At 36.5% G+C, this 25,923-nt stretch overlaps 2 protein-coding genes across 2 annotated transcripts; both read left to right on the top strand.

Moving 5' to 3' along the window:
* The first annotated feature begins 5,831 nt into the window (after nt 1–5,831).
* LOC139812700 (uncharacterized) lies at nt 5,832–7,937 on the top strand. Its single transcript, XM_071777748.1, has 2 exons — nt 5,832–7,378; nt 7,663–7,937. Exons 1-2 carry the CDS (start codon nt 5,932–5,934, stop codon nt 7,719–7,721), a joined length of 1,506 nt encoding a protein of 501 aa, XP_071633849.1. The 5' UTR covers nt 5,832–5,931; the 3' UTR covers nt 7,722–7,937.
* An 8,906-nt stretch (nt 7,938–16,843) lies between these two features.
* LOC139813454 (uncharacterized) lies at nt 16,844–24,790 on the top strand. The gene is made up of 11 exons (XM_071778966.1): nt 16,844–17,046; nt 17,302–17,388; nt 17,669–17,740; nt 18,145–18,378; nt 18,741–18,851; nt 19,019–19,157; nt 19,235–19,286; nt 19,975–20,183; nt 20,329–21,554; nt 24,508–24,668; nt 24,769–24,790. The coding sequence occupies exons 6-11, from the start codon at nt 19,109–19,111 to the stop codon at nt 24,788–24,790; spliced, it is 1,719 nt and encodes a 572-aa protein (XP_071635067.1). The 5' UTR covers nt 16,844–17,046; nt 17,302–17,388; nt 17,669–17,740; nt 18,145–18,378; nt 18,741–18,851; nt 19,019–19,108.
* Nucleotides 24,791–25,923: the final 1,133 nt, after the last annotated feature.

Below are 25,923 nucleotides of genomic sequence, written 5' to 3'. Positions count from 1 at the left end.
ATATATCAAGTCAAATTTATGATTTGTTAAGTTTAATATGTTATACTTAATTTTAGTATTTCTATATGTTTAATTAACAATCTAGCAACTAAATCTTTCAACTAAATGTTATATTGTTAATTGAACATATAGAAATACTAAAATTAAGTATAACATATTAAATTTAACAAAACATATATTTGACTTAAATACTAATACATGTTCAATTAACAAAATAGTAATTTAGTTGAAAAATTTAGTTAAGTTAATAAATTTTTTCTTCAGTGTACAATATTTTCAAATATTGTGTTATTCTAAATAAAAATGTCTAAATAGAAAAATGTCTAAATAGAAAAATGTTATCTGTCAAAGTCCATATATGGAATTTTACAGCCGTCTCATTTTATATGCCTTTCGCGTAGTTTTATACATTTCCGCGTGTATTAATCGCTAATCAGCAAGTTTTGCACTTATTTAAAATATCATGGAGTGTCTCTGAAGAGTACATCGTGGCATTCGTGTGTCAAGATAATTAAATGAAAAACATCGTATTTTATATATTAATTTAATAAAAAAAAATTTGGTTATAATTTATTAAAATCATACAAATTATAAAACGAATAATAATAATATTATTATTTAATATTAGTATTATAAATTATAATTCATATTCTATATATTTTATATAAAATATATATTATAATTGACATCCACGATTCGGATAACACAGTAGTACTGCCTTATTAACATTGCTCCATGCGAGTATTGAGTTCAGACAGATGGCGCAGTGCAACGGCTTAAACTTCGTGGACGGGATTTTTCGGAGCGTTGGTCATCTCTCCCCTCATCTCTGATATAGGTTAGAGATTGAGGAAAAAGAATATCAAAGGTGCTCCTAATTAATGAGTGAGTTTGGGGAGAGGGGAAATCTAGTATATATATATATATATATATTTATATACATACTTTATTTTTTTAATAACTACAATGCAGATGCATAACGATGCAACGCTACAAGGAATCAAAAAGTTTATAGAATTGACTGATTAAGACATGCTAAGGAAACACATACAAGACAATTAACACGCAATGAGTAAACAGTGTGACCCATCAGCAACATTACTTTTATTTTTTTTAAAACATTTCATACATTTTTAACATTTTTGCTTTTTAAGTTCTTCTTTAGTCTCTTGAAAGATTGTGTTATATGAGAGATACTAACACGTTAACATATGTTAATACAGTTATATTTTACAAATGTTAAAATTTAAAAGTACTATATATGTACCTCTATTTTTGTACGGTGTACTAAATTTTTTTATCTTTAAAAATTAAAGTAGTTTATATGTATTTTTATTTTTACTGATTGTATTTTTTCTCCAAAAATTAGAGGTACTTTATTTAAAAACTATTCTTTTAATAAATAAAGATTATTAATCTTTTAGTTTTAAGATATCTTATGCAAAGCATAATATATCAGTTCAAATTAATATGCAATGTATAAATATACTTATTTTTTCATTTACATCGTAGACAGAAAGGTTAATTTTTTTTTATACGTTTTGGAATGTGTTTGTTTAATTTTATAATTTATTTTCTAATGGGAGAATTATTTTATTGGACAAGACAAATGCATTCCGAAATTTATCACAAAAAAGGAACAATATTTCTGTCCACGATTGTACAATCACAAAATTGCATTACCTAACTCAACCCAAGTGATATGTATTTCAAAAAAAGATGTATGTTGGCGAATCGTACTTTGGGCGTAACTCCGGTTCGCCACTTGATGCCGGGTCGACCCCGACAGGGATCCGACGTGCGATTAACGAACACCAAGATTTGAATAAACAATTCACAAAAGTCTTTATTTAATGCACAATCTATATACAGTTCGGGTGAGCGCGCCCTTATGTTAGCGCGTCACGGTGCGCGCACGTGATTCGGTGACCGCTCGACGCGGTGGTCGCGGAACGTGTCTGTATGCGGCCGATTATGGCGGCTTTGGCAACGAAAGCGCACTTTGATATACACTTGCCGAACGCTCTTACGACGTTGAATTGCTGTCGCACTTGTGTGGGACACAAGACGCGAAACGTTCACAGGTGACGAATCGAGAAGCTCGAGTCGTATAATGGCGAGGCGCGGCGCGAGTTATACGCGATGTTTCACCGCTCGCTGTAGCGAAGGTGGATTGATTGCTGAGGACGCACGAACTGCGCGAGACAATTAGCGGTGCTTGTAACGAGCACGCGAGCCGTATGCACGACGGAATGATGAGACCGCGTGAAACGGAAGCTAGAACGGATACACGGCGGTGTACTACCTCGTGTTCCGGAGTACTTGAGACTACTGATCCCGGAGCTCTCGCGTTTCGGGAGCTTTCGGGCCCGCGACGGGCATTGACCAATCAGCAGTGTTTTCGTGATCATGCGATCACGGCATGACGGATCCATACTCGTCGGGAAAACTTCGCAGTTCGGGTTGTCGCTGGGAGCGGCGCGAAATCCCCTTGTTCTAAGGGCGTCTGACGGATGGCGTCACCTACGGTATTGACCGCGATTGCGACAGAAATTACGGAACAATGTAAAATCTTTAAATTGCGCCAATTGCAAAGAGAATATATATATATATATATATATATATATATATATATATAAATATATATATATATATGTATATATATATATTCTCTTTGCAATTTGCGTAATTTAAAGATTTGACATCTTTTTTTGAAATACATATCACTTGGGTTGAGTTAGGTAACGCAATTTTGTGAATTATTTTGTCAGGGAGAAATAAAGCTACTACTATTTAGGAGTTTTGGATTTACAGCATACATTGCGCGTGTACTTGGCGCCTTTTTTTACCTTTTTTGAAAAAGGTAATTTTGTACTGATATCATGCATTTTGTAGTGATAAGCAGGTACGGCAAAAAATTTTTATTTTTTATTTTTTAATTATTCACAAATTAGCAATAACAACAAATTAAATTTTTATTGAATTAGCAAATTAGTAATTAATATAAAAATTATTATTAGGCTAAAGTGAATTACCCATTACTTAAAAGATTGGTAATTCGTCAGAAAAAAATTTCTATAGTTACGTAAAAATTAGTATTTAAACGAAAATAAAATAATTTTGTTCGCAAATTGGTAATTAGTAGAAATAAATTCGGTATAGTTAAACGGCCTGACTGGCAAGTTTTATTAAGTATATCACAACGACGTTTCGACCACTATTTTGGGTCCTTTTCAATTTATTTTAACAATGCTGGAATGAAAGAATGAAAGAATATATAAGAAATTTAAAAATTAAAAATTAAACAACATTACGCGTTGAACAGATTTACGATAATATCGGTAAATAGGACTTACATGGATCATTGTGCGTCAATCATATAAAATTCGTAGCGGGTCGGAAAAATACGACGGTCTCATGTGAAGGCCGAAAAACTAATGATACATTATCGCAAAATACAGTAAACATAGAAGGAGAACTTAAAGTGATACATTATCGCAAAATACAGTAAACATAGAAGGAGAACTTAAAGTGAAGAAATTATTCGATCATAGACCAATGGCAGGTTTTCAGTGTCTTTCTGTGAGTTGATTGCCTCTTTATGTTTTTTAATGAATAGCATTTCAGAAATTTCACGTTTTTTTTAAATTTTGTTCTTTGTGTAAGATTGTAACATCCTGCCATTTGAAATTATGGTCGGAATCTGTTCTATGCTTACTGATGACCGAATGTTGGTTGGGGGGTTTTTTGATATCTGCGCGATGCTCTTTTATACGCGTTTCTAAATGTCGCTTCGTTTGTCCGATATAGCATGCATTGCAATCAGAACAGTCGAGTTTATAAACGACATCAGTGCATCTCTTGATCTCCAATTTATCCTTCCCTTTCCTGATTAGTGTATCCATTTTCTTAGGGACCGTATACAAGGTGTTCAAACCGTAATTTTTGAACGTACGGCGTAATCCCTCACTAAAAGTTTTTACGTAGGAAATGGGAACATAATTTTTCAGATCAAGAGTAAATGCACTGTCTTCGTTGCTAGCGCTATCCTCATTATTCGATCGTTTGTTAATTTCTGAAATTCTTCTTTGAATGTGTTTGTTCACCAACAGGTCAGGAAAACAGTTATTAGACAATATAGTTTTCACTAACTTGATGTTCTCATCGTGAAACTGTTCATCCGACAATAGTATGGCCTGGTCAACCAAATTAGTGACCGTGTTAATCTTGTATTTCAAAGGATGACTGGAGAAAAAATTAATATACCTGCCAGAGAACGTTGGTTTTCGATACCAGTTGGTGAACAAACAGTTGCCGTGTCTAAAAACAGACGTGTTTAAAAAATTCAGGGTGTTGTTCTTCTCAAGTTCATACGTGAATTTGAGACGCGGATGATAGTTGTTAAACGTACGGACAACCTCATTAAGTTTCGATTGCGGAATGCACATAAAAATGTCATCGACATAACGAAGAAAAACCTCGATATGAAAATCAAAGGATTGAAGGCAGCAAGTCTCCAAATCGTCCATAACGATATCGGCTAAAATAGGCCTGCTAAATAGGCGTACCTTATGGTATCTCGAAGGCCCCCGGCTTCGGCCGGCGGGTTTTTACTACCAACGTACAAACAAATCTTCTTAGAGGGACAGGCGGCTTCTAGCCGCACGAGATTGAGCAATAACAGGTCTGTGATGCCCTTAGATGTTCTGGGCCGCACGCGCGCTACACTGAAGGATTCGGCCTTCGCATGAGACCGTCGTATTTTTCCGACCCGCCACGAATTTTATATGATTGACGCACAATGATCCATGTAAGTCCTATTTACCGATATTATCGTAAATCTGTTCAACGCGTAATGTTGTTTAATTTTTAATTTTTAAATTTCTTATATATTCTTTCATTCTTTCATTCCAGCATTGTTAAAATAACTTGAAAAGGACCCAAAATAGTAGTCGAAACGTCGTTGTGATATACTTAATAAAACTTGCCAGTCAGGCCGTTTAACTATACCGAATTATTATTTCATCACTGGCGAATAATTTTTATTGAATATTTGATACACCTGGCCTAGTAATGGTGTCCCTACGGAAGGAAGGTTTTTATACGAAGATTACCAGATTATACGGATTAGACAAGGCTATGCTGCTGAAATCTTGGATCAACGTGCAACATAAACTGCGTTCGACGAAGCAACAACTAAAGTTTTTACTCCGCTGCCGACGTTGGGGCTTATTTCCTCCACACATCCTAAATTTTCGATACAATATTAAACTGCGCAACACGCGTTTAAATCGAACATTGGACAATTACAAACACCGTTGCCAATGTTTGTTTTTGAACCTAGAGATTAAGGACATTAACTACACGATTGCTTATTTACGATCTGAGGGGCAAAGGATTGAAGACGCGTTATACGTTTCTCTACCGGCATGTACAGTAAAAGATTTTTTCTTATATAACAGAAACAAGATATCTTACTTCGACAACTTGACCAGATGCAAATTAATGAAAAAATTCAATAACTTAAAAATTAAACATAACAAACAAGTTGAGACTTTCCATAATATTGACACGAATAAATGGATCGTTAACATTAGTAACAGACAGATCCCCGAAAATATTTTAAAGATGCTAAGTCTTGGTAGCAGGTTCGGACTACCTGTCAATCAATACAATAGGAATGACCGATCAAAAATTGTCTTAGATGTTCTCAAAAACTTTGAACAAAATAAGCACATGATCGATGATGACAAAGTTAACGAAGTGCGCTGTCTGGTTTCAAATTCTCTCCATGATTTCATAAAAACAAACAAGAGATCTAATTTTATAGATAGATACATCTTATCGCAGTTTTCATTATGCAAAAAATATCTCACTAACAACCCTGACATTCTGGTTACGAATGCTGACAAAGGTCAGACTACTGTCATCATGGATAGACAAGACTATATTATGCAAATGAAAGCCTTGCTTAACGATCAGTCTACATACAGAAAATTAAACAGAAACCCGTTGAATAAAATCACCTCGCAATTAAACTGTTTAGTGAAGTCATGGAAGAACAACGGTATTATTGACGCGAGGGCTTACAATTTTCTGAACTGCACAAACGGTAACCTCCCCCGTTGCTATGGACTTCCGAAGATCCATAAGGAGGGCTATCCGTTACGCATAATTGTATCTGCCGTTGGAAGCCCTCTTTATAATATTGCCTCATATCCGCATAACATTCTGAATAAAGCAGTTGTGAAGCCGTCTTCCCATGTTAAAGATAGTTGGTCGTTCGTGGAGAGTATGAAGCAACACAGCATCCCCCCTGACCACGTCCTGGTCTCTCTCGATGTCGTTGCGTTGTTCACGAACATACCCATAGAACTTGTTCTGACTGGAATCGAAAAAAGATGGGATGCGATATCGGGAGAGACCCGGATGAATCTGGACCAATTTCTACACGCTATCAGAATGATTCTTAACTCCACTAGTTTTTCTTTTGACGGTGAGTTCTACGAACAGATCTTCGGTAGTCCAATGGGTTCCCCCCTCTCGCCTATTTTAGCCGATATCGTTATGGACGATTTGGAGACTTGCTGCCTTCAATCCTTTGATTTTCATATCGAGATTTTTCTTCGTTATGTCGATGACATTTTTATGTGCATTCCGCAATCAAAACTTAATGAGGTTGTCCGTACGTTTAACAACTATCATCCGCGTCTCAAATTCACGTATGAACTTGAGAAGAACAACACCCTGAATTTTTTAAACACGTCTGTTTTTAGACACGGCAACTGTTTGTTCACCAACTGGTATCGAAAACCAACGTTCTCTGGCAGGTATATTAATTTTTTCTCCAGTCATCCTTTGAAATACAAGATTAACACGGTCATTAATTTGGTTGACCAGGCCATACTATTGTCGGATGAACAGTTTCACGATGAGAACATCAAGTTAGTGAAAACTATATTGTCTAATAACTGTTTTCCTGACCTGTTGGTGAACAAACACATTCAAAGAAGAATTTCAGAAATTAACAAACGATCGAATAATGAGGATAGCGCTAGCAACGAAGACAGTGCATTTACTCTTGATCTGAAAAATTATGTTCCTATCCCCTACGTAAAAACTTTTAGTGAGGGATTACGCCGTACGTTCAAAAATTACGGTTTGAACACCTTGTATACGGTCCCTAAGAAAATGGATACACTAATCAGGAAAGGGAAGGATAAATTGGAGATCAAGAGATGCACTGATGTCGTTTATAAACTCGACTGTTCTGATTGCAATGCATGCTATATCGGACAAACGAAGCGACATTTAGAAACGCGTATAAAAGAGCATCGCGCAGATATCAAAAAACCCCCCAACCAACATTCGGTCGTCAGTAAGCATAGAACAGATTCCGACCATAATTTCAAATGGCAGGATGTTACAATCTTACACAAAGAACAAAATTTAAAAAAAACGTGAAATTTCTGAAATGCTATTCATTAAAAAACATAAAGAGGCAATCAACTCACAGAAAGACACTGAAAACCTGCCATTGGTCTATGATCGAATAATTTCTTCACTTTAAGTTCTCCTTCTATGTTTACTGTATTTTGCGATAATGTATCACTTTAAGTTCTCCTTCTATGTTTACTGTATTTTGCGATAATGTATCATTAGTTTTTCGGCCTTCACATGAGACCGTCGTATTTTTCCGACCCGCCACGAATTTTATATAATTGACGCACAATGATCCATGTAAGTCCTATTTACCGATATTATCGTAAATCTGTTCAACGCGTAATGTTGTTTAATTTTTAATTTTTAAATTTCTTATATATTCTTTCATTCTTTCATTCCAGCATTGTTAAAATAAATTGAAAAGGACCCAAAATAGTGGTCGAAACGTCGTTGTGATATACTTAATAAAACTTGCCAGTCAGGCCGTTTAACTATACCGAATTATTATTTCATCACTGGCGAATAATTTTTATTGAATATAGAAATAAATTCTTTATTATTAAAATAATTAATATGTCAAAAATATATATTACTATAATTTAAAAATGAATAATTAGTGGAAAATAATAATTTTTTTTTAATAATGAATAATTAGTCTCAGGTAACTTATTTATTTTAAAAATTATTAATTTTTTTTATTAAATATAATGATTCCCTTCTCGGGATACATGGCGTTTTACAGGGACGTACCCAACCCTTTACATATACCCATAAAACTGTTATACAATTTCATGCCCTCCTCTTATCCAACACTCATGGCGTTTTATAGGGACGTACCCAATCCTTTACAATGTTTTCCCTTCAAATCCTGGCCATTGGGCGGCCTCACATGCCAGCTAGTACTCACCCTCCCTTTCCCTTAATGCTCCCACGGCCTTCTCTTCCGCGACTTCCTTTCCTTCTCTTCTTATTTCCTCCCTGATTTCTTGTCCTATCTCTCCTGATTCCTTAATTCCTTCTTAAATCCTCTACCATCTTCCTTCCTTTCCTTTTTACCGGCTCCCTTTCATCTGCTCCCTCCTCCTCTCCTCCGTACCTGCCTCTCTCCTATCTATGTTTTATTTCATTCGTTTTAAGAGTTTTCAACTTCTACTTAACCTTACCATAACTTTCATTTTCGCTTAGTTTTTGTCTCTCTCCCTCTCTCACGGTCACTCACGCACACCAACACACTCCCTCTCTCTCCCTCTCTCACTCCCCCCTTCATAGCCCTAAATAGTTACTTATTAACCATTCTATGCGAAAAACAGACACCTGTGTATGTATGTGTGCGTGTGCGTGTGTTCACATCCGCAATGCAATGTGCTATATAAACAACGTAACGTTAACTATATGATCCTATGTAATCCTTCCTTTGCACTTTATCATTTCTTTAACATTTTGTGAGACCTCAACTACAACCAATATTATTTTTCATACGCGTACTAATTACAAGATTTTATCATACCGAAGTTTCTTATAATTCCTCCTCTACTTTACTACGCTTGTTCCGCTAGTACCCCATTTAATCTGTTCGTTCTTACAATACCGCAATTATTTCGTCAATGCTCGCTAAGTTACAATAATCCTCTTTGTTTCACGTTCTTCTATGTTCTTATTACCTTCTTTTTCTCTTCACTTTCCTTTTGCTCACGCTTTCTTTATCTTCCTTGCCTGCTTCCTCAGCTTGTCTAGCCTGTTCCTCTTTTTGCTTTCTCTTCACATTCTCCTCTTCCATTTGACGCTGCAATTCCTCTTCCTTTTTCTTCTTTTCTACTTCCTCTCTTCTATCTCCTCCCTTTCCTTCTTCTATTTCCTAATCTTTTTTCTTTTTTTTCGCAGTTTGCACCTTCTTCCCGTATTTATCTTCCATCTCAATTTCAGTCCACGCGCTATCGCCGGGCGCTCCTCTGCTTCGATCGACCCACTATCCTCGATCGATTGCGCATCGACCTCCCTATTCGCCGCCGCGACAGTCGATCTCTCATTCGTCACCGTTTCTTGCCTGAGCTCCTCACCTTCCCGCTTTATTTTCTTCAAGATTTCCTGTCGCATTTCTCTCAGTTCTTTCATAATTTCCTTTTCCCAGCCATCCTCTTCCTTCCTTTGTCTTTCTCTCGTCATCCTCACCACCCTATGTTCGTGTGTACTCCCTCCGCTCTTCCTACCACCTTCCTCTGTTCTCCGATCCTGCCTCAGTCAACTTTTTCCTTTTTTTTCTTCTTACAAGAGTAAATTTTTCTCAGATCCTACCCTCTCTCTTTCTCTCCTTCTCCCTTAACTTCGACACGTGTACGTGTGTAGTGTATGACAGCTGCTTTTCCCCCTCCTGTCTTTTCCCCCCACTTTCTCCTCCTTTATTTACTTGTCTACTTCCTTTACCTCTACCTATTTCTTTCCTTCCTTTCTTCTACTTCCTTGTGTCCCTTTTTTTTTTGCTCGCTGTTTTCACCTTCTCTCCGTTTTTGTATTCCACCTTAGTTTCGTTCCACGTGCTACCGCTGGGCTTTCCTCTTTTCCGATCAACCCATCATTCTCGATCGATTGCGCACCCGCCTTATCGACCTCCCTAGCAGTTCCCCATTCGCCGCCGCGACAGTCGATCTCTCATTCGTCGCCGCGCGCGCAGGCACCGCGAGCCCCATGTGCTGCACCTCAACGCCCCGCAGTAATGCCAACCCACTCTTTTGGAGGGGTCGGCATCCCGCGCCGTCTCAGCCCCAGCCGGAGCGGAGTCCCACCATCGCCTCGCTGTTTCCACGCTGTCTCTCCGACTGACCGTGCCGCGCGCCACTTTCCTGTTATGGCAACGTCATCTTCCTCTTCCTCTGTGCCTCACCTCTGACCTCTCTTCCCCCTCTTCCTTCTTCCTCCGTATACTAACCTCCAACGCTTCTCTCCAAAATTCCAGGATCTTTCTCCATCCACTTCCCTCTCGGAGCCTCCTCCATTTACTCCGCTTCCTCCTCACTCCTTTCCAAAAACTTCTTTTTTTCTCCACTTAATTTCCGATCATCCGCCCGCTCCGAAAGGCTTCCCCCTTCTTTTTAAAAATTATTAATTTAATATAAATAATATAAATAATTTAATTATTGTAGTTAAACGTGATTAAAAAAAATAATTATGTTAATATTATATATATATATATATATATATATATATATATATATATATATATTGCAACCCGATTTCCCTCGGTCTCGCTGGCCGAGGGGGCGCGGCTGCAAATTAATCCGCGGACCACCGGACGATAGCTCCAAGGGGATAACGAAGTCACTTCTCTTACCGTAATTTCCGTATCTGAGGTCTTGAGCGATACCATTCGATTGGGCGCCAGGTGCGATTATAGACGCGCACCACGTCTCGATAGCGTTCTCCTCCTTAGTCTCGCCACAAGCTCAGGGCGTAGCTCCGCGTGAAAGGGATGAAGGTGGAGAAGGAGCGTGACGCAAGCAACACACAAAAATAAAGCCCGACGATAAACAATATTAACGAGATATATTTCATTCAGTAAACGAACAAATCGTGTCGGGAAACCAAGGCCGGATCTCGCTCAAATGGCCGGTACCAACGCGGTACTCGGATCGGCCGTTACAGCACGCGCGAAGTGCATGATGTTCACGCCCGCGAGGCTCCCTTCGCGAGCGAAGCTCTCAGCGAGCCCCGCAATCTCGATTCTAAGCGCAACCCCGCGATAACGCCAATCCGCCCACGCCTCAATCTCCGGATCCCAAACGCACGGCGATTCTTATACGCAAAACGCTCACGATTCTCATACACCCGACATAACAATTCTCACACGCTCGACATACACGATTCGCACACGCACGACACAAGACACAATACCTACGCGCAACGACTTCCCGACTGCCAAATCGTTCCCAGTCGGTAGTCCCGAAATGACCATCCGCGACGTCTCGCAAATGGTCCCAAAATGTCTAGACGCGGGCCTCCCGCGAATAGCCCCAAAGATAGCAACGCCAGACAATGGCGCGCTCGCGAAAGATAGCAACGCCAGACAATGGCGCGCTCGCGAAATTCCCTTTCGAGCAGACGCAACGATATTTGCCCGCGCACGCGACGCAAAATATCCGCGAGGCTCGCGATGCGCCACAAGGTGCCCGGCGCGGTCCCTCCCGACATGCACACGGGACTCCCGCACACAACGCAGTTACACGACCGCAATACACAATACGCGATTACACGAACGCACGACCGGTGCCTCACGCCCCGGGACGCGATTGCGCGAACATTACTCCCCCGTTCTGCGACAATGCGGTCCTCCTCGGCGCGAAGGACACCTCGCTACGCTACGCACCACGGTTACGCAAAACGCTATTACACGACACTCTAATATACACCGGAGCGTGCCGCCCGCGGCACGCCTCCGTCCACGATTCACAAAACACGCACGACGATATACGCGAATTGACTGCCGATCGTACGCAAGCTTTCGAGTAGGGCTTTCAGATATGTTTCTGGCTACGATCTCGGCCGGCCACGCGCCCGCGATCCCGACAAACAGCCGCGACAATCTTCCCGGCATCCACAACGGCGGGAGCCGGTATCTAAATACGACACGTAATCAGGCCGATTCACACGGCAATCTATTCGATATACGCATTTACTAACGCCGGGTCGCGACCGAGATCGAGCCCTCAATTAGTAGGCAGCACCGGAGTGGAGATCTTACAGTTAGGCTGTTCGCTGCTGCCCGGCGGCGTCGGGGCGCTCCTCCAGGGGTGGATCCTCGTCCGCGGCTAGATCGACAGTGAGGAGCGGTCGGTTCGGCGGGACCACGCCGGGCCCCCTCACTTGCGCCCTCAAGCTCGCGGTTTTTCCGCCCCGCCGATTGGTCGAGTGTGTCGCCCTGTTCGCGACATTGCAGACGATTTCCGCCATTTTCCCGCGGGCCGTTTGGTTTGGCTACTGGTTGTGCACGGGCCCCTCGCGGTTTCCCGCCCGGCTGGCCAGGCCGTGGCGGCGCCGCTCGGCCCTCGGGGCGCCGTCGGGTGAAGTGTGCGGGTCGTCCACCCGCGCTGCATCGCGGTGGTGCACCCGTGCTCATGCTGCGGCGGGGCCGTGGTACGCTGTGCGAGACATTTTCGGCGCTTTTCCAGCGGCAGGTCCCGGTGGCCCGCCCGTCGGCCGACCACTCCGCCGTACGTCCTCCGAGCGCCAGTTCCTCCCTCGTCGCGACTATCGTCGTTACATTTGGTCGTGATCCCACGCTCCGGCGCCACCCATCATCCCTACGGAATTTAGCTAGAAAAGATTAGTTACCGCGGGTAGCCCTTCCTCGACCCGAGTCGAGGCGCCATCCCGGACCTTCTCCTCGGCCGAGCTACCGTCTGGGCGGCGGACGCGACAAATGTCACGTCACAATATATATATATATATATATATATATCAATATATATATATATATATATTGATCCTTATCAATATATATATATATATATATATATATATTGATAAGGATACGTCGGGATCGAGGTGGGAGATCGATCGCGGTAGAACGGAGACAGATCGCCAAGAGTTAACTCCAAAATTCATGAATTGGTTAAATCTTGGCATGACAAGAACATCATTAGTGATGGTGTGTATAGAATACTAAATTGTACCAATGGAAATTTACCGAGAGCCTACGGACTGCCGAAAGTTCATAAGGCCGGCTTCCCGTTACGCATTATTGTCTCAGCGTTGGGAAGCCCGCTCTATAATGTTGCTAGTCTCCTCCAAAAGACCTTACACTTGTCAATTCCAAAACCAAAATTACATATTAAAGATAGTTGGTCCTTTGCGAGGTTTATTAATAATAAGGAAATCAAGGATGGCGAAATACTAATTTCATTACACGTTATGGCATTATTCACGAACATCCCTAAAGATTTAGTTCTAAAGGGAATAGAAAAAAGGTGGAACCACATTTCTAAAAAGACTGACCTAAATTTACCACAGTTTTTACACGCAATTGACCTTATCTTATCGTCCACTAGTTTCAGCTTTAACGGCGAAATTTATGAACAAATTTTCGGCTGCCCCATGGGATCTCCGTTATCGCCCGATGCTGCTGCTATATCGTCATGGACGACTTAGAGACGCATTGCCTAAGCCTTTTAAACTGTAATATCCCAATATTTATTAGATATGTGGATGACATATTTGCGGTGGTTCCCAAAAAAAGTGTGGGCTTAATATTAAAGGTCTTCAACGGATATCATCTCAGACTTAGGTTCACTTATGAAATTGAAACAAATGCGTCACTCAACTTTCTTGACACGACTGTTATCAGGAACGGTAACGGACTGACAACGAATTGGTATCGCAAACCGACGTTCTCGGGACGGTACATAAATTTTCATTCTAACCATCCGTTAAAATATAAATTAAATACTATCACCAGCTTGGTTGTTCGCGCCATATTACTTTCAGATGAAAAATTTCATGACGGCAATATTAAAATAGTTAAAGAAATTTTGAACAATAATAGCTTTCCCCTAAACCAATCGTTAATAAACACATCGCCAAGCGTCTAAACATTCTCAAAACACGCAACAATACACATAACACCTCGATTGACCATAATACAACCTTCGATTTAAAGAACTGCATACCTTTACCTTATATCAAAAAGTTGAGTGATAGCATTTGTCGCACGTTAAAAAAACTCCACATCACCACCTTATTTACGGTTCCTAAAAAACTCGATTGCCTAATAAGACGAGGTAAGGATAGAATTGACGACCTTAAAAAAACCGACACAGTATACAAGATAAACTGCAGGGATTGCAAGGCTACGTATATTGGGCAGACTAAGAGACATTTGTGCACGCGCCTCAGGGAACACCAGGGCGATATCAGAAAGCACACTAGCAAATATTCCGTAGTGAGCGAACACAGAATGTCTTATGGGCATGATTTTGACTGGGAAAAGCCAGAAATATTACATCAAGAAAGACATACTAGAAAGAGGGAATTAGCGGAGATGTTTTTTATTAAAAAATTTGACGGCACTATCAATTTACAAAAGGACACGGAGAATCTTAACGTTCTCTACGAACATATCATAAAAGAATTATAACTCCTTCTCCTTATTTGCTACTTCCCTCTCTACGTCCTAGCTTATTACTACGGCAACGGCAAACTACGGTTTGTTTTTATATATTGTCAAGTTTATCAGTCTAAATTTTACCACCGCACGGCTCTGACATGACACAAACATCTAACGAAGTATGCCGTTTAACGAATATTTTATATTGTATCGTTTGATCCCAACGCACAAATATGTAAGTTTCTAATTGTATAATTACGGATTTTTTATTGTCTTTTACTTATTGCGGAGTACTGAAATTTGTCGTTTAGTTTTTAGATTCGGCGTAGTTAGGGCATTATGCCTGACTAATATATTTGTGAGAGGTGTATTTGCGCTTGAAAAGGACCGGATCCACGATCGAAACGTAGCGATTTAGATCAATAAAATTTGGCCAGTTGGGTCGCTTACAATATCTCTGTTAATTTATATATATATGTATGTATATGTATATATATATATATACGCAAATTGATTACTTCAAGGACATATTTTAATAATGGTTATATGCGATGCGTAATTGGTTATTGATTCGTGTATTTTGATTGTACTTAATATATGATTACTAATAACGGATATATGCATAAAAAAATATATAATGATTACTTTGGGGACTTTCAGATGTAGATTGATTATGTTGGGGACATTTAGATGTATATTGATTGCTTTGGGGACTTTTAGATGTATATTGATTATTTTGGGGACTGTTAGATACATATTGATTACTTTGGGGACTGTTAGATATATATTGATTACTTTGGGGACTTTAGATGTATAGTTGGAACACCATATGATTAGTTCTTAAAGTAATCAGTGTGTACATAAATTGTCCTCAAAATAATTGTTATTTATACAATTTGTGTGTGTGTGTGTGTTTGTGTTTGCGTGCGTGCGTGCGTGTGTATGATAATAGAATATAATAATGTATAATAACTAAATGTTATTATCATTACACTATTTTACACATTCATTTTTTAAAATAATATATAGACAAAATAATAGTTAATTTTACTATCAACTACAAATTGACGCTAGTTTTTATTACTATAAATTTTGTGCAGGATATTTTTGTATTTTTTATGTATTATTTTTAATGAAAATATATTTTTATCGCTTATTATATTAATTCTTATTAATTCTTACTATCTCTTACTAATGAAATAAATAATAGTTTATACTATTTTTTTATTATTTATTATTTTTTACTGTTAAACATTACATATATACACATACAAATATTTCTAATAAAATTAATAGCTGTCAAAATAACATATCTGCATATGTATAGCATAAGACTGTTTAAACCATAGAGATATAAGAATAGAGTGCGCGAGCGAGCTGAAAAAGCGATATAGGAATAGAAAGAGAAAGCTGCGCATGGGCCCCTTCTGTCTTTGTTTCGCATGCACGCGTAGACAAAGACAGAAAGGGCCTATATGCAGCGTTCTTTTTCTATTCCTATATCGCAGCCTCTTACGTGCTAGCATATGACTCGCGCACTCTATTCTTATATCTTTATGGTTTAAACTAATGAGCGTTCAATATGAACCACTTAAGGTGATCTTAAAGCCGTGATCCTAACCTGTTTTTTTCAGTTTTTTTCTTAGCACTAATCTTTTAATTGGCTTTATAGAAATGCAAAATTCTTGTCTAGAATTAAAGTACGCATCAAAATCTAGGTCATGGTGGTCGAATTTATATCGAAAACGAAAAAAAATTATTATTTTTTTTTATACGTGACGACCACCACATATAAATTCGACCACCATGACCTAGATTTTGATGCGTACTTTAATTCTAGACAAGAATTTTGCATTTCTATAAAGCTAATTAAAAGATTAGTGCTAAGAAAAAAACTGAAAAAAATCGACTAAGATCACGGCTTTAGGATCCGATTTAAGCCGTTATTCATAGTCATATATTATTTCAAGATTGTTTTAAGTAATGTCTTACTAATACTAACATTTTATTGGTTGGACGATGTCTCAAGTCTACATCTGACCATACTTAAAACGATCTTAAATATGAATACTTACTATGAATACCGACCTTAATTTACAATGCATGCTCATTGGTCTGAACATTCTCATGCTATGCATATGCATCTATGTCATTTTGTATTTGATGACTGTGAAGCGCGGCAACGTATACGTGGAAATCAAAGATTAGGTGGACGTTATTAGTATGTAAACGTAACGTTTCGTTGTTTGACGGAATCAATATTGAATATTGAATCAAGTTTTCTGCGTTTTTTGTATTTAGATAAGCTGAGGTAAGAAAGTTTAATTTAGGTTAGGTAATGATAGTCTTCAATTTGCATACAAAGTTTGTTGTATTTACTTAAGCAAATTCACTGTTTTTTTAAATAGAAAACATGGCAAAAATACATTATTTCTTAATAAAAAGAAATCGAAAGCACTATGTGTGGACAAACAGAAAAGAGAAACATGACGTTATAATAGCTAAGCATGGTACGTATATTCTAACTTAAACACAATTGTCACAGCTGCGCTTGTCACAGCTTCATTTGATGCTACAAACACTTTGAAGCATCCTTCTTCTGCTTCTTTCTTTATTGAGAGAAAGGAGAAAAGAAGTGCTTCGAAGCATTTGTAGTGTTGAGTGGAATGTATCTTTTATTGTAACCAGTAATATTTTATAAGTGAAAAAATGTAATTTAACTTTTTAAACATATAAATGTTATCAATATTTTTATTCTTTTTCAGGAAACTATGGTGTACTTAAAAATATTGCGAATAATTTAAATATGAATATTCCTTACATTTATTTGACGAAAGTTATCAGAAAAACAAGTAAGAAAATGAATAATACAGAGTAATAAATCTATTATAGTACTATATAATGTCCATTTCTATCAACGCAGGTTAATTTTAATCTTGGTTTAACTTACCTGTAATCTTTTCCTAGTTCTAAAAGTTAGAAAAAGATAGAAAGTAAGTTAAACCAAGATTAAAGTTAATCTACATTGGTAGAAATGGGCATAAAACAAATAAGTCTTAACTTTAATGTATATTTTTAAATGTGTCTAATATTTGTAAAACTACTAACTATGTAATATTTTTTCAAAATTAGATCAAGTAACGCACCAACGTCAGATTCCAACCATAATAGAAAATAAAATATTACCGAACTTTTATATAAAAGGTATCTACATATTAATTTTTAATTCTATGAATTTTACATACTTATTATAATACTGTTTTGTATTTTTTTTTACATATTATTTTATTAATTTAGAGATAGTTATTGGGTTATCATTAATAATTGTTTAATTTAATAAGTTAAAAATAAATAGAGAAATAAACTATATTGTCTATTGACTAAATGTTATTATAATGTAAAACTTAATAATTTATTATTTTTTTACTTTACTTTTTTCTAATTTGTTTTAGAAAAAATGAGTTAATCACTAGATATAATTCCAAATGTTTAAATTTGATATTGGATTTTCATTTTATCTATTGTTTATTAAACATTAAAATTCTTTGCTGATTGCTGATTTGATTATTAGGGTATACTATTGAAATTTTTAAAATTATTAATTACAGTTGTAAAAAAAGAACTTTATTTAAACGAAAAACAAAAAAAGGAAAATCAAATTCAAGAACTCAATAACAAAAAGGACATAAGTAAGATGAACATAAGAGTGAAAAACGTACAAGAAAATGAAATTAATTTAGGCGTTATTCTACACAATGATGATACTGGAATAACAAATAATTACAAAAATAAAAAACAAACAAATGAAATTAAGTTATATAATAATCTACAAGATAACTCAGGTATGATGTTCAATTATTGTATTCAAAATATTTTTAAAACATTTTTGACTTCTAAGTTTTTACATTTATCGATTGCATAAATAGAGAAAAGTATGTTTCGCAAAGCAATTGTAGAGATTATAAGATACAACAAAAATAGAAATAAAGATAGAAAATGAAAATGAAGTAAATTTAAAGATTGTTCTATAAAATTATGAAATTAGAAGTACTAATAATTATAAGTTTTGAAAAGATAATAAATTAATATTATATAATGAACAGAAATTGGAAGGTACACAGTAAATTTCTAAGTCATAAAAATCCTAGAGCTGAAAGATAAAATATCTATATAATGTTTATATAAAGATATTATTTATTAACAGAAATGAATGAAACTGAAGATAGAAAAATTCTCGACGGACATAACAAAAGGCGTGTTTTACAAAATTATAAAGAGAGTGGAAAGAGCAATAAACAGTTTAATAATATACAAGGTAATTTGAAGTCAAAATAAGATAGAAATAAAAATCTGATAGAAGTTTTGGTATTTTTAATTAAAATGTCATGTAACATATACATATTCATTTACCTATCAGTTTTTCCTTTAGTTTCTTATTTTGAAATAATTGATATTTTATTTTAACATCTGCCGCTTTTATAGATCGTTCTCAATTTCTGCTTGATGCGTTTAATCGCGCATTTTATAAAAACTTGTCATATAATGAAAATTCAAGCAAGCAACTAATATGTAATGACAGAAAAAACAAATCTGAAACAATTACAGAGCCGGAAGTATGCAGGTAAATAAAGTTTTTCTAATGTTGCACAATAATAAAATGAAAAATTTTAATTTACTAAAATACGAATAATTTGCTAGTTATTTCAGATGTATGCGGCAATTTATGGCAACAAGACACTTTTGAAGACAAGTATGTAAAATATATGTACGACATAGCGCATCACAAATATTTCATAAAGGAATGAAATATATAGTTAAGACTCTTTAATTTAAATAATTTTATCTAAAATAGTTATAATTACAATTTTGTAAATATTTGATTTTTAAATTCAAATTTATTTTATTATATTAAAAAAAAAAGTACTTTAATTAAAAAAGTTAAATAAAGAATTAATTTTTCATTAAAAATTTTTTTAAATTTGTTTCTTTCTACAAACAGCATTATTTTTTCTATTAGAAGAAAACATTTCTCTTTACTATTTCTAGAAATATTTATATCAATTAATGTTTCATAAAACTAAAACATCAAAAACTAATAATTAATCTAGTTTTATTTTAACGCTATGCTTTATATTCTTTTTGCCATGTCTTACATATTATTTTATGGTTACGCTTTATTTTCTATTTTTTCTGTGTATTATACATACTATTTGTTTTATAAATTGTTATATTGTTGAAAGTATTACACACATTTTTCTTGGATTTTTCTAGATTGAAGCAGTATTCAGACAAAACATGTTCCTGAACAAGGAATTAGAGATATTTTAGTTTTTTATTTCAATGTTTATTTTTGTGACTAATTTGCATTGAAATATATCATGTATTTATTTTTATGCATATATAAAGAATCTATATAAATTATTTATGTTTGATTGCAGGTATCAGTCTGAAAGTGACTCGCCAAATTTAACTGTATCAGACAAATCATTAATTTTACAACAAAGTAATTATAACAATGAAGAAATAGGAAACTGTTTGCTAGATTGTAGTAGTATTAATGATACTTCTTTTATAATGGATGAATTGATGCCTTTAGATAATACATATACATTAGAAAATTTTCCTGAAATTGAAGATATTACCCAAAGTTAGTTAATAATAAGTAAAATTTTATCAATAAAATTTTGTCATAAAAATTATATATAAGTTTTATTAAAATTTTATTTACACATATTTACATCTTTACATATTTGATAAAGTGATATATATATACAGTAATGTTTTATGTTTAGTGGAATTAGGAAATACTATAATAGAAGAACAAGTGGAGAATAATCTGGAGAAAAATAATGAAAATATCGAAGATGAGAACTACTTTGACAAAGATTATGAACCATCAGAAGATTCAGCTAGCTACACAGATTATGAAAGCAATGATGAACTTATAAACGAAAATGAAGCAAGTGCATGTAACAATAGGTTAAACGAATCGACTACTTTTAATTTATCAACAACCGCAAATGCATCGGGTGTATCAGGATGTGATGATGCACAACTTACAATTGATAATTCTCGTAGTGGCACAAAAAAATATTACTGTTTTTATTGTAATTTACCAAAAGCAAAAATTGCAAGACATTTAGAAAGTGTACATCGTAATGAAGAAGATGTTAAGAAATTCGCTACATTACCGAAAGGATGTCTTGAACGTAAAAGAATTATTGAAACAATACGTCGAAAAGGAGAATTTCAATTTAATACGAACAAAATGTTAAATGATGGCAAGTTACATGTTGTTAGAAGACCGAATATAAAGTTTAACAAAACAGCTAATGAATATGGAGTGTGTATCAAATGTCACGGATTTTTTTCTAAAAATACTTTACGAAATCATGTTCGAAAGTGTGTAAATGTAAAACATTCTAAAAATCGAATAATAACAGTCCTTGGACGAGCAATCCTCGGTAGAATTAATGAAATAGCTTCTCAAACTCTAAAAAAAGTGATCTTTCCAGTGTTAAGAGAAGATTCTATTACGCGTCTTATAAGATATGACGAATTAATTATTCGATATGGTAACAAACTTTGTATGAAATACAAACCGCAGCATCAACACGATATGGTGCGAAATCGATTACGAACACTTGGACGATTTTTAAAAGCATTGAAAGAAATAAACAATGAAATTACAGATTTTGCCTCACTATATGAACCAAAATATTACGATGACTGTATTAAAGCAGTATATCAAGTAGCTCGATATAATACAGAAACTCAGAAATTTGAGGCTGCTTATACAGCATTTCAGTTAGGTACGTTATTAAAAGAAGTTGGAGAATTATGGCGCTCACAGTGTATTAAAAATCATGATCCTGTTAAAAAGGCTCTAGTTGAAGATTTTCTTTCTCTTCGTAAAGAAGATTTTAGCCATTCAGTTAACAAAACAGTAATGGAAACGAGAGCACATATGATACGACAAAAAAAAGAAGTAGCTCCAAGTATAACCGATAACAAAACAGTAATGGAAACGAGAGCACATATGATACGACAAAACAATATTTTGAAGGAAGAATTTTCATATAATGTATGGCTAACTCTGGGCCAATGTACCGGGTGGTAAAAAATTATATGTCATGGCTTTGACAGATGATTCTCCAGATCGAGATCGGTAAAGATCTGAAAAAAGTTGCATCCGCAAAATTGATCTTGACCTTGAAATTTAAGGTCAAACTTTTTTATTGGCTTAAAAAATTCTGCTCATCAAGAGGAACAAAAGTCTTAAAGAGACCATAGGTCGCAAATAAACCCTTCAACCCAAAAGAAAATCATAAAGTTGAAAAAATTGGGATATGTGATTTTGTCGCGAATATTGATAAAAGAAGTTCTGTCTTTCTCTATCGACAAACTGACAAATCAATTCATGCTTTTCTTTTCCCTCAGGAACAGAGAAAACTCATGTTCCGCTACCAACATAAGCAGTCTATGTTAATATGTCTATGGTTTAAATCGATTTATCATTTATATCAATTATATTAATATATGTGGCGGCTGGCCCTGTCGCGCCTAAGGGCCTTGGCACATAGAAAAACTTAAGCAGTAAGCAAATCAGCCAATCACAGTCAAGAACTTAAGGCACGGCCCTAAGCGGTAGCGAATCCATACTGTTGATTTCTTACTGCTTAAGTTTTACTGCTTAAGTTTTTCTATGTGCCAAGGCCCTTAGGCGCGATAGGGCCAGCCGCCACATATATTAATATAATTGATATAAATGATAAATCGATTTAAACCATAGACATATTAACATAGACTGCTTATGTTGGTAGCGGAACATGAGTTTTCTCTGTTCCTGAGGGAAAAGAAAAGCATGAATTGATTTGTCAGTTTGTCGATAGAGAAAGACAGAACTTCTTTTATCAATATTCGCGACAAAATCACATATCCCAATTTTTTCAACTTTATGATTTTCTTTTGGGTTGAAGGGTTTATTTGCGACCTATGGTCTCTTTAAGACTTTTGTTCCTCTTGATGAGCAGAATTTTTTAAGCCAATAAAAAAGTTTGACCTTAAATTTCAAGGTCAAGATCAATTTTGCGGATGCAACTTTTTTCAGATCTTTACCGATCTCGATCTGGAGAATCATCTGTCAAAGCCATGACATATAATTTTTTACCACCCGGTACATATATATTCTTCTTTGCTGACGGCCACCTTCTAGTTTTTACTCAGATTCTTACTTTCCTTTTTCAAGTTACGTCACGTGTGTATTTTTTAGTAATAAAGCTCTTTTCTTTATACGTAATTAAGCTTGACAGTTTAGTTAACTCCTTCATCACCACCTCAAACTCTGCGAGCTAGTGATATTTGTCACAATTTATTTTATTTTAATTAAATGTTTTTATTTGGTACTATTACCTCTTAAATTCTTTGTGATTAAATTGATTCTTCGTAATGTTATAATTTTGTTAAGGAAAATTAAGAAACTATTACCACTTGGGTTGGAATAGGAAGATCTTTTAATGGGAACACAAAGATATGTACCAGTTGGATTTTATTTTTTAAAAGTAGTTGCACAACAATTATTTTTCAAAGCAATATATATTTTTTTTGCAATTGGCGCAATTTAAAGATTTTATATCTTTTTTTGAAATACATGTCACTTGGGTTAAGTTAGGTAACATAATTTTGTGATATAATAATTTTGTTAAAGAGAAATTAAACTACCACTTGGGTTAGATTTTTGAATTTACAAAATACATTGCGTGTACTTGACACCTTTTTTTTACCTTCTTTGAAAAAGATAATTTTGTACCGATATCACGCATTTTGTATTGTTAAGCAGGAATCGATAAAAGAATTTTTATTTTTTATTATTTAATTATTCACAAAATTAGCAATACTAATAAATTAAATTTTTATTAAATTAGCAAATCACAAAAAATTACTAATTGCATAAAAATTAAGGTAAATTTGAAGAATAGTGGCCTCCTAACCGATTTCGTTGAACTTAGACTTAATCGACGCGTTTTTGCGTGAAACAAAAGAATCTGGCAGAAAAAAATGTTGCTTTGCCCCGCGAAGCGAGATATTAACAGTTAAAGTTGACGACTATCAGGTTATGAGACCTGTCATACCGACAAGATGTAGCAACTACGAGCATGCCCCGCGACCACATGCGCATGCTCCGTGGCCGCACGCGCATGCTCCGTAGCGACATATGTAGTGTACTTTGACGCGTCTTACTTAAATAAATATCTTGTCATTTACAACCTGCACATCTTAATCTTATAATGGCATACTCAGTCCAGCAATTAAACAATAATCCGTGGCTTGCGATTCAGGACATCATTGGCAATGCAAATACGTGGCCGAAATTTATACGGCAAATGTTCTGAGATGAAAATTTTACGGATCATAACCGAATGATTATTGTCAATTTTGCATATATAAATGGGGTATCGGAAGAATTTTTGCATAATGTATTAGCTTTCACGCTAAACAATGCATACACAGCTGAGAGGAAGCGCAATATTGAGTATAGATATCGATATTTAAATCATGAGGTAATTCTTTCAATATTAATTGATAACTATAGCAAACAAGTATATTGTTTTTTATTCTTTGTAGCAATTGGAACAAATGCGACGCAGCCGTGTGTACAGTTACAGCCTTTTCGATAGAGAAATGTTAGATCTTAATATAAATCCAATAAATAATTAAAATTAAATGTATTATAGTAGTATATCTAGGAGAGTTCCACCCCGGGGGGTCCGAGGGGGGTGAGGGAGGAAAAGCATCGAAATTCGCGGGGGGGGGGTGTAACCGGACGCGACTAAGTGACGGCTCGGATTCGCAAAATATGTTGATCTACTGTCCGGTCGCCACTCGGTTTCACCTCTAATATACCGAGAAGGTAAGTTATATGAATCTCGTTAGATTGCGATATCAGTATTAATCATTCTTTTTTGTTTCAGGTTTCTGCCTTTGGTGGATCGCCGCAGGACAACGATGGACCTCAACGATGTGACCCTGGATCGCCGCTGGACAACGATGGATCGCCGCTGGACAACGATGGACCGACACCGCTGGATATGGATCGCCGCTGGACCACGACTCGCCGATATCAAAGGACCAGGTAAGTATCAGATAAGTATTCACTAATTGAAACTTTTGATTAATTGTAAATTATTGACCTTTTATTCATAGATCATAATACAATCATTTTTCTGTTTCAGGGTGGCCTCACAATCCCGATGACTAATACTGCTATTCAAATTTACAAGACTTGCTTCACTCTAAGTTATTATTTGCGCTATACGTATCCGCGGCTAAGTGCCCGTTTGTTACGAGAGGCTAGATGGATACATCCGTTTGCGTAAGCCTCTTTCAAGCGACTGCCTCGAGCCCTTGTCCGTTTGCCTCCTTCTAGCGACGTCTAATCCCCATTTCTCACGGGTCGACGTCATGACTTACCACGCTTGCACGCGTGATCCCTTTGTTCCTGGCTCAAATAATATTTGTCTTCCGCATTCCGCCGATCGTGTTTTCGCCGCACGCCGAATAACAAGTTTACATTCGCATACCATCCGCTCAATGTATAGCAAGTTTACATTAGAATATTTTCTTTTAATAATATCACGATGCCTCATTCCAAAACTGCCAAATATTTTATTTAATTTACATTTATCCGTATTTCTTGGCAATTTCGGATTAACGCGTTGTATTCGCATGCTATGTTCGCTTTTACGCTCGCAAGTAACTTTTCGTCACGCGGTATGCTCCCTGGGTCCTTTCAGACCGTTTGTCACTTCCGGCGTGCGTACTCCCAAACCGTTTAACGAATCGCGTTGGTTCTACCTACTGGGTCTCTCGGGACCCTCCTTCGTCGGAATCCGCCGCTGGTTCCCGGCGGTGATCTCCGGCTCGCTAGTTTCCGTTCCAGCGATCGGGTTTCGTCGCGGACCATATGCCTGCGTTCTTCAGGCTCCCCTTAATGCATTTCCGTTGCGACTTCCTGGAAAAGTGCTCCGGCTAGCGTATTCCGGACCCGGTGGTCCTATCACTTCGCGGACCACATGGTCGTCTTATTCGGGTTCCCCTTAACGTATTCATACCGCGACTTCCTGTAGGAGTGTCTTGGTTCGCTTGTTCCTGAGCCAGTGATCCGATCATCTCGCGGACTTCACAATTATTTTATTCGCGACCCTTTTAATGCGTTCGCGCCGCCAATTCCCGTCAAACAATTTTGGTTCGCTAGTTCTTGGGCCGGTGAGGTTATTGCCCCGCTCATGATCATCTCATTCGCGCTCGCCTGAATGCTGTGATCTCGCGACTTTCGATACGATGTCTCCCGCTCGCGTTTTCTCGATCCGGCTCTCCCATCGACTCGC

This window comes from Temnothorax longispinosus, chromosome 5 (assembly GCF_030848805.1).
Source record: "Temnothorax longispinosus isolate EJ_2023e chromosome 5, Tlon_JGU_v1, whole genome shotgun sequence".
NCBI lineage: Eukaryota > Metazoa > Arthropoda > Insecta > Hymenoptera > Formicidae > Temnothorax > Temnothorax longispinosus.
This window is presented reverse-complemented; position numbering and strand designations above follow the sequence as displayed.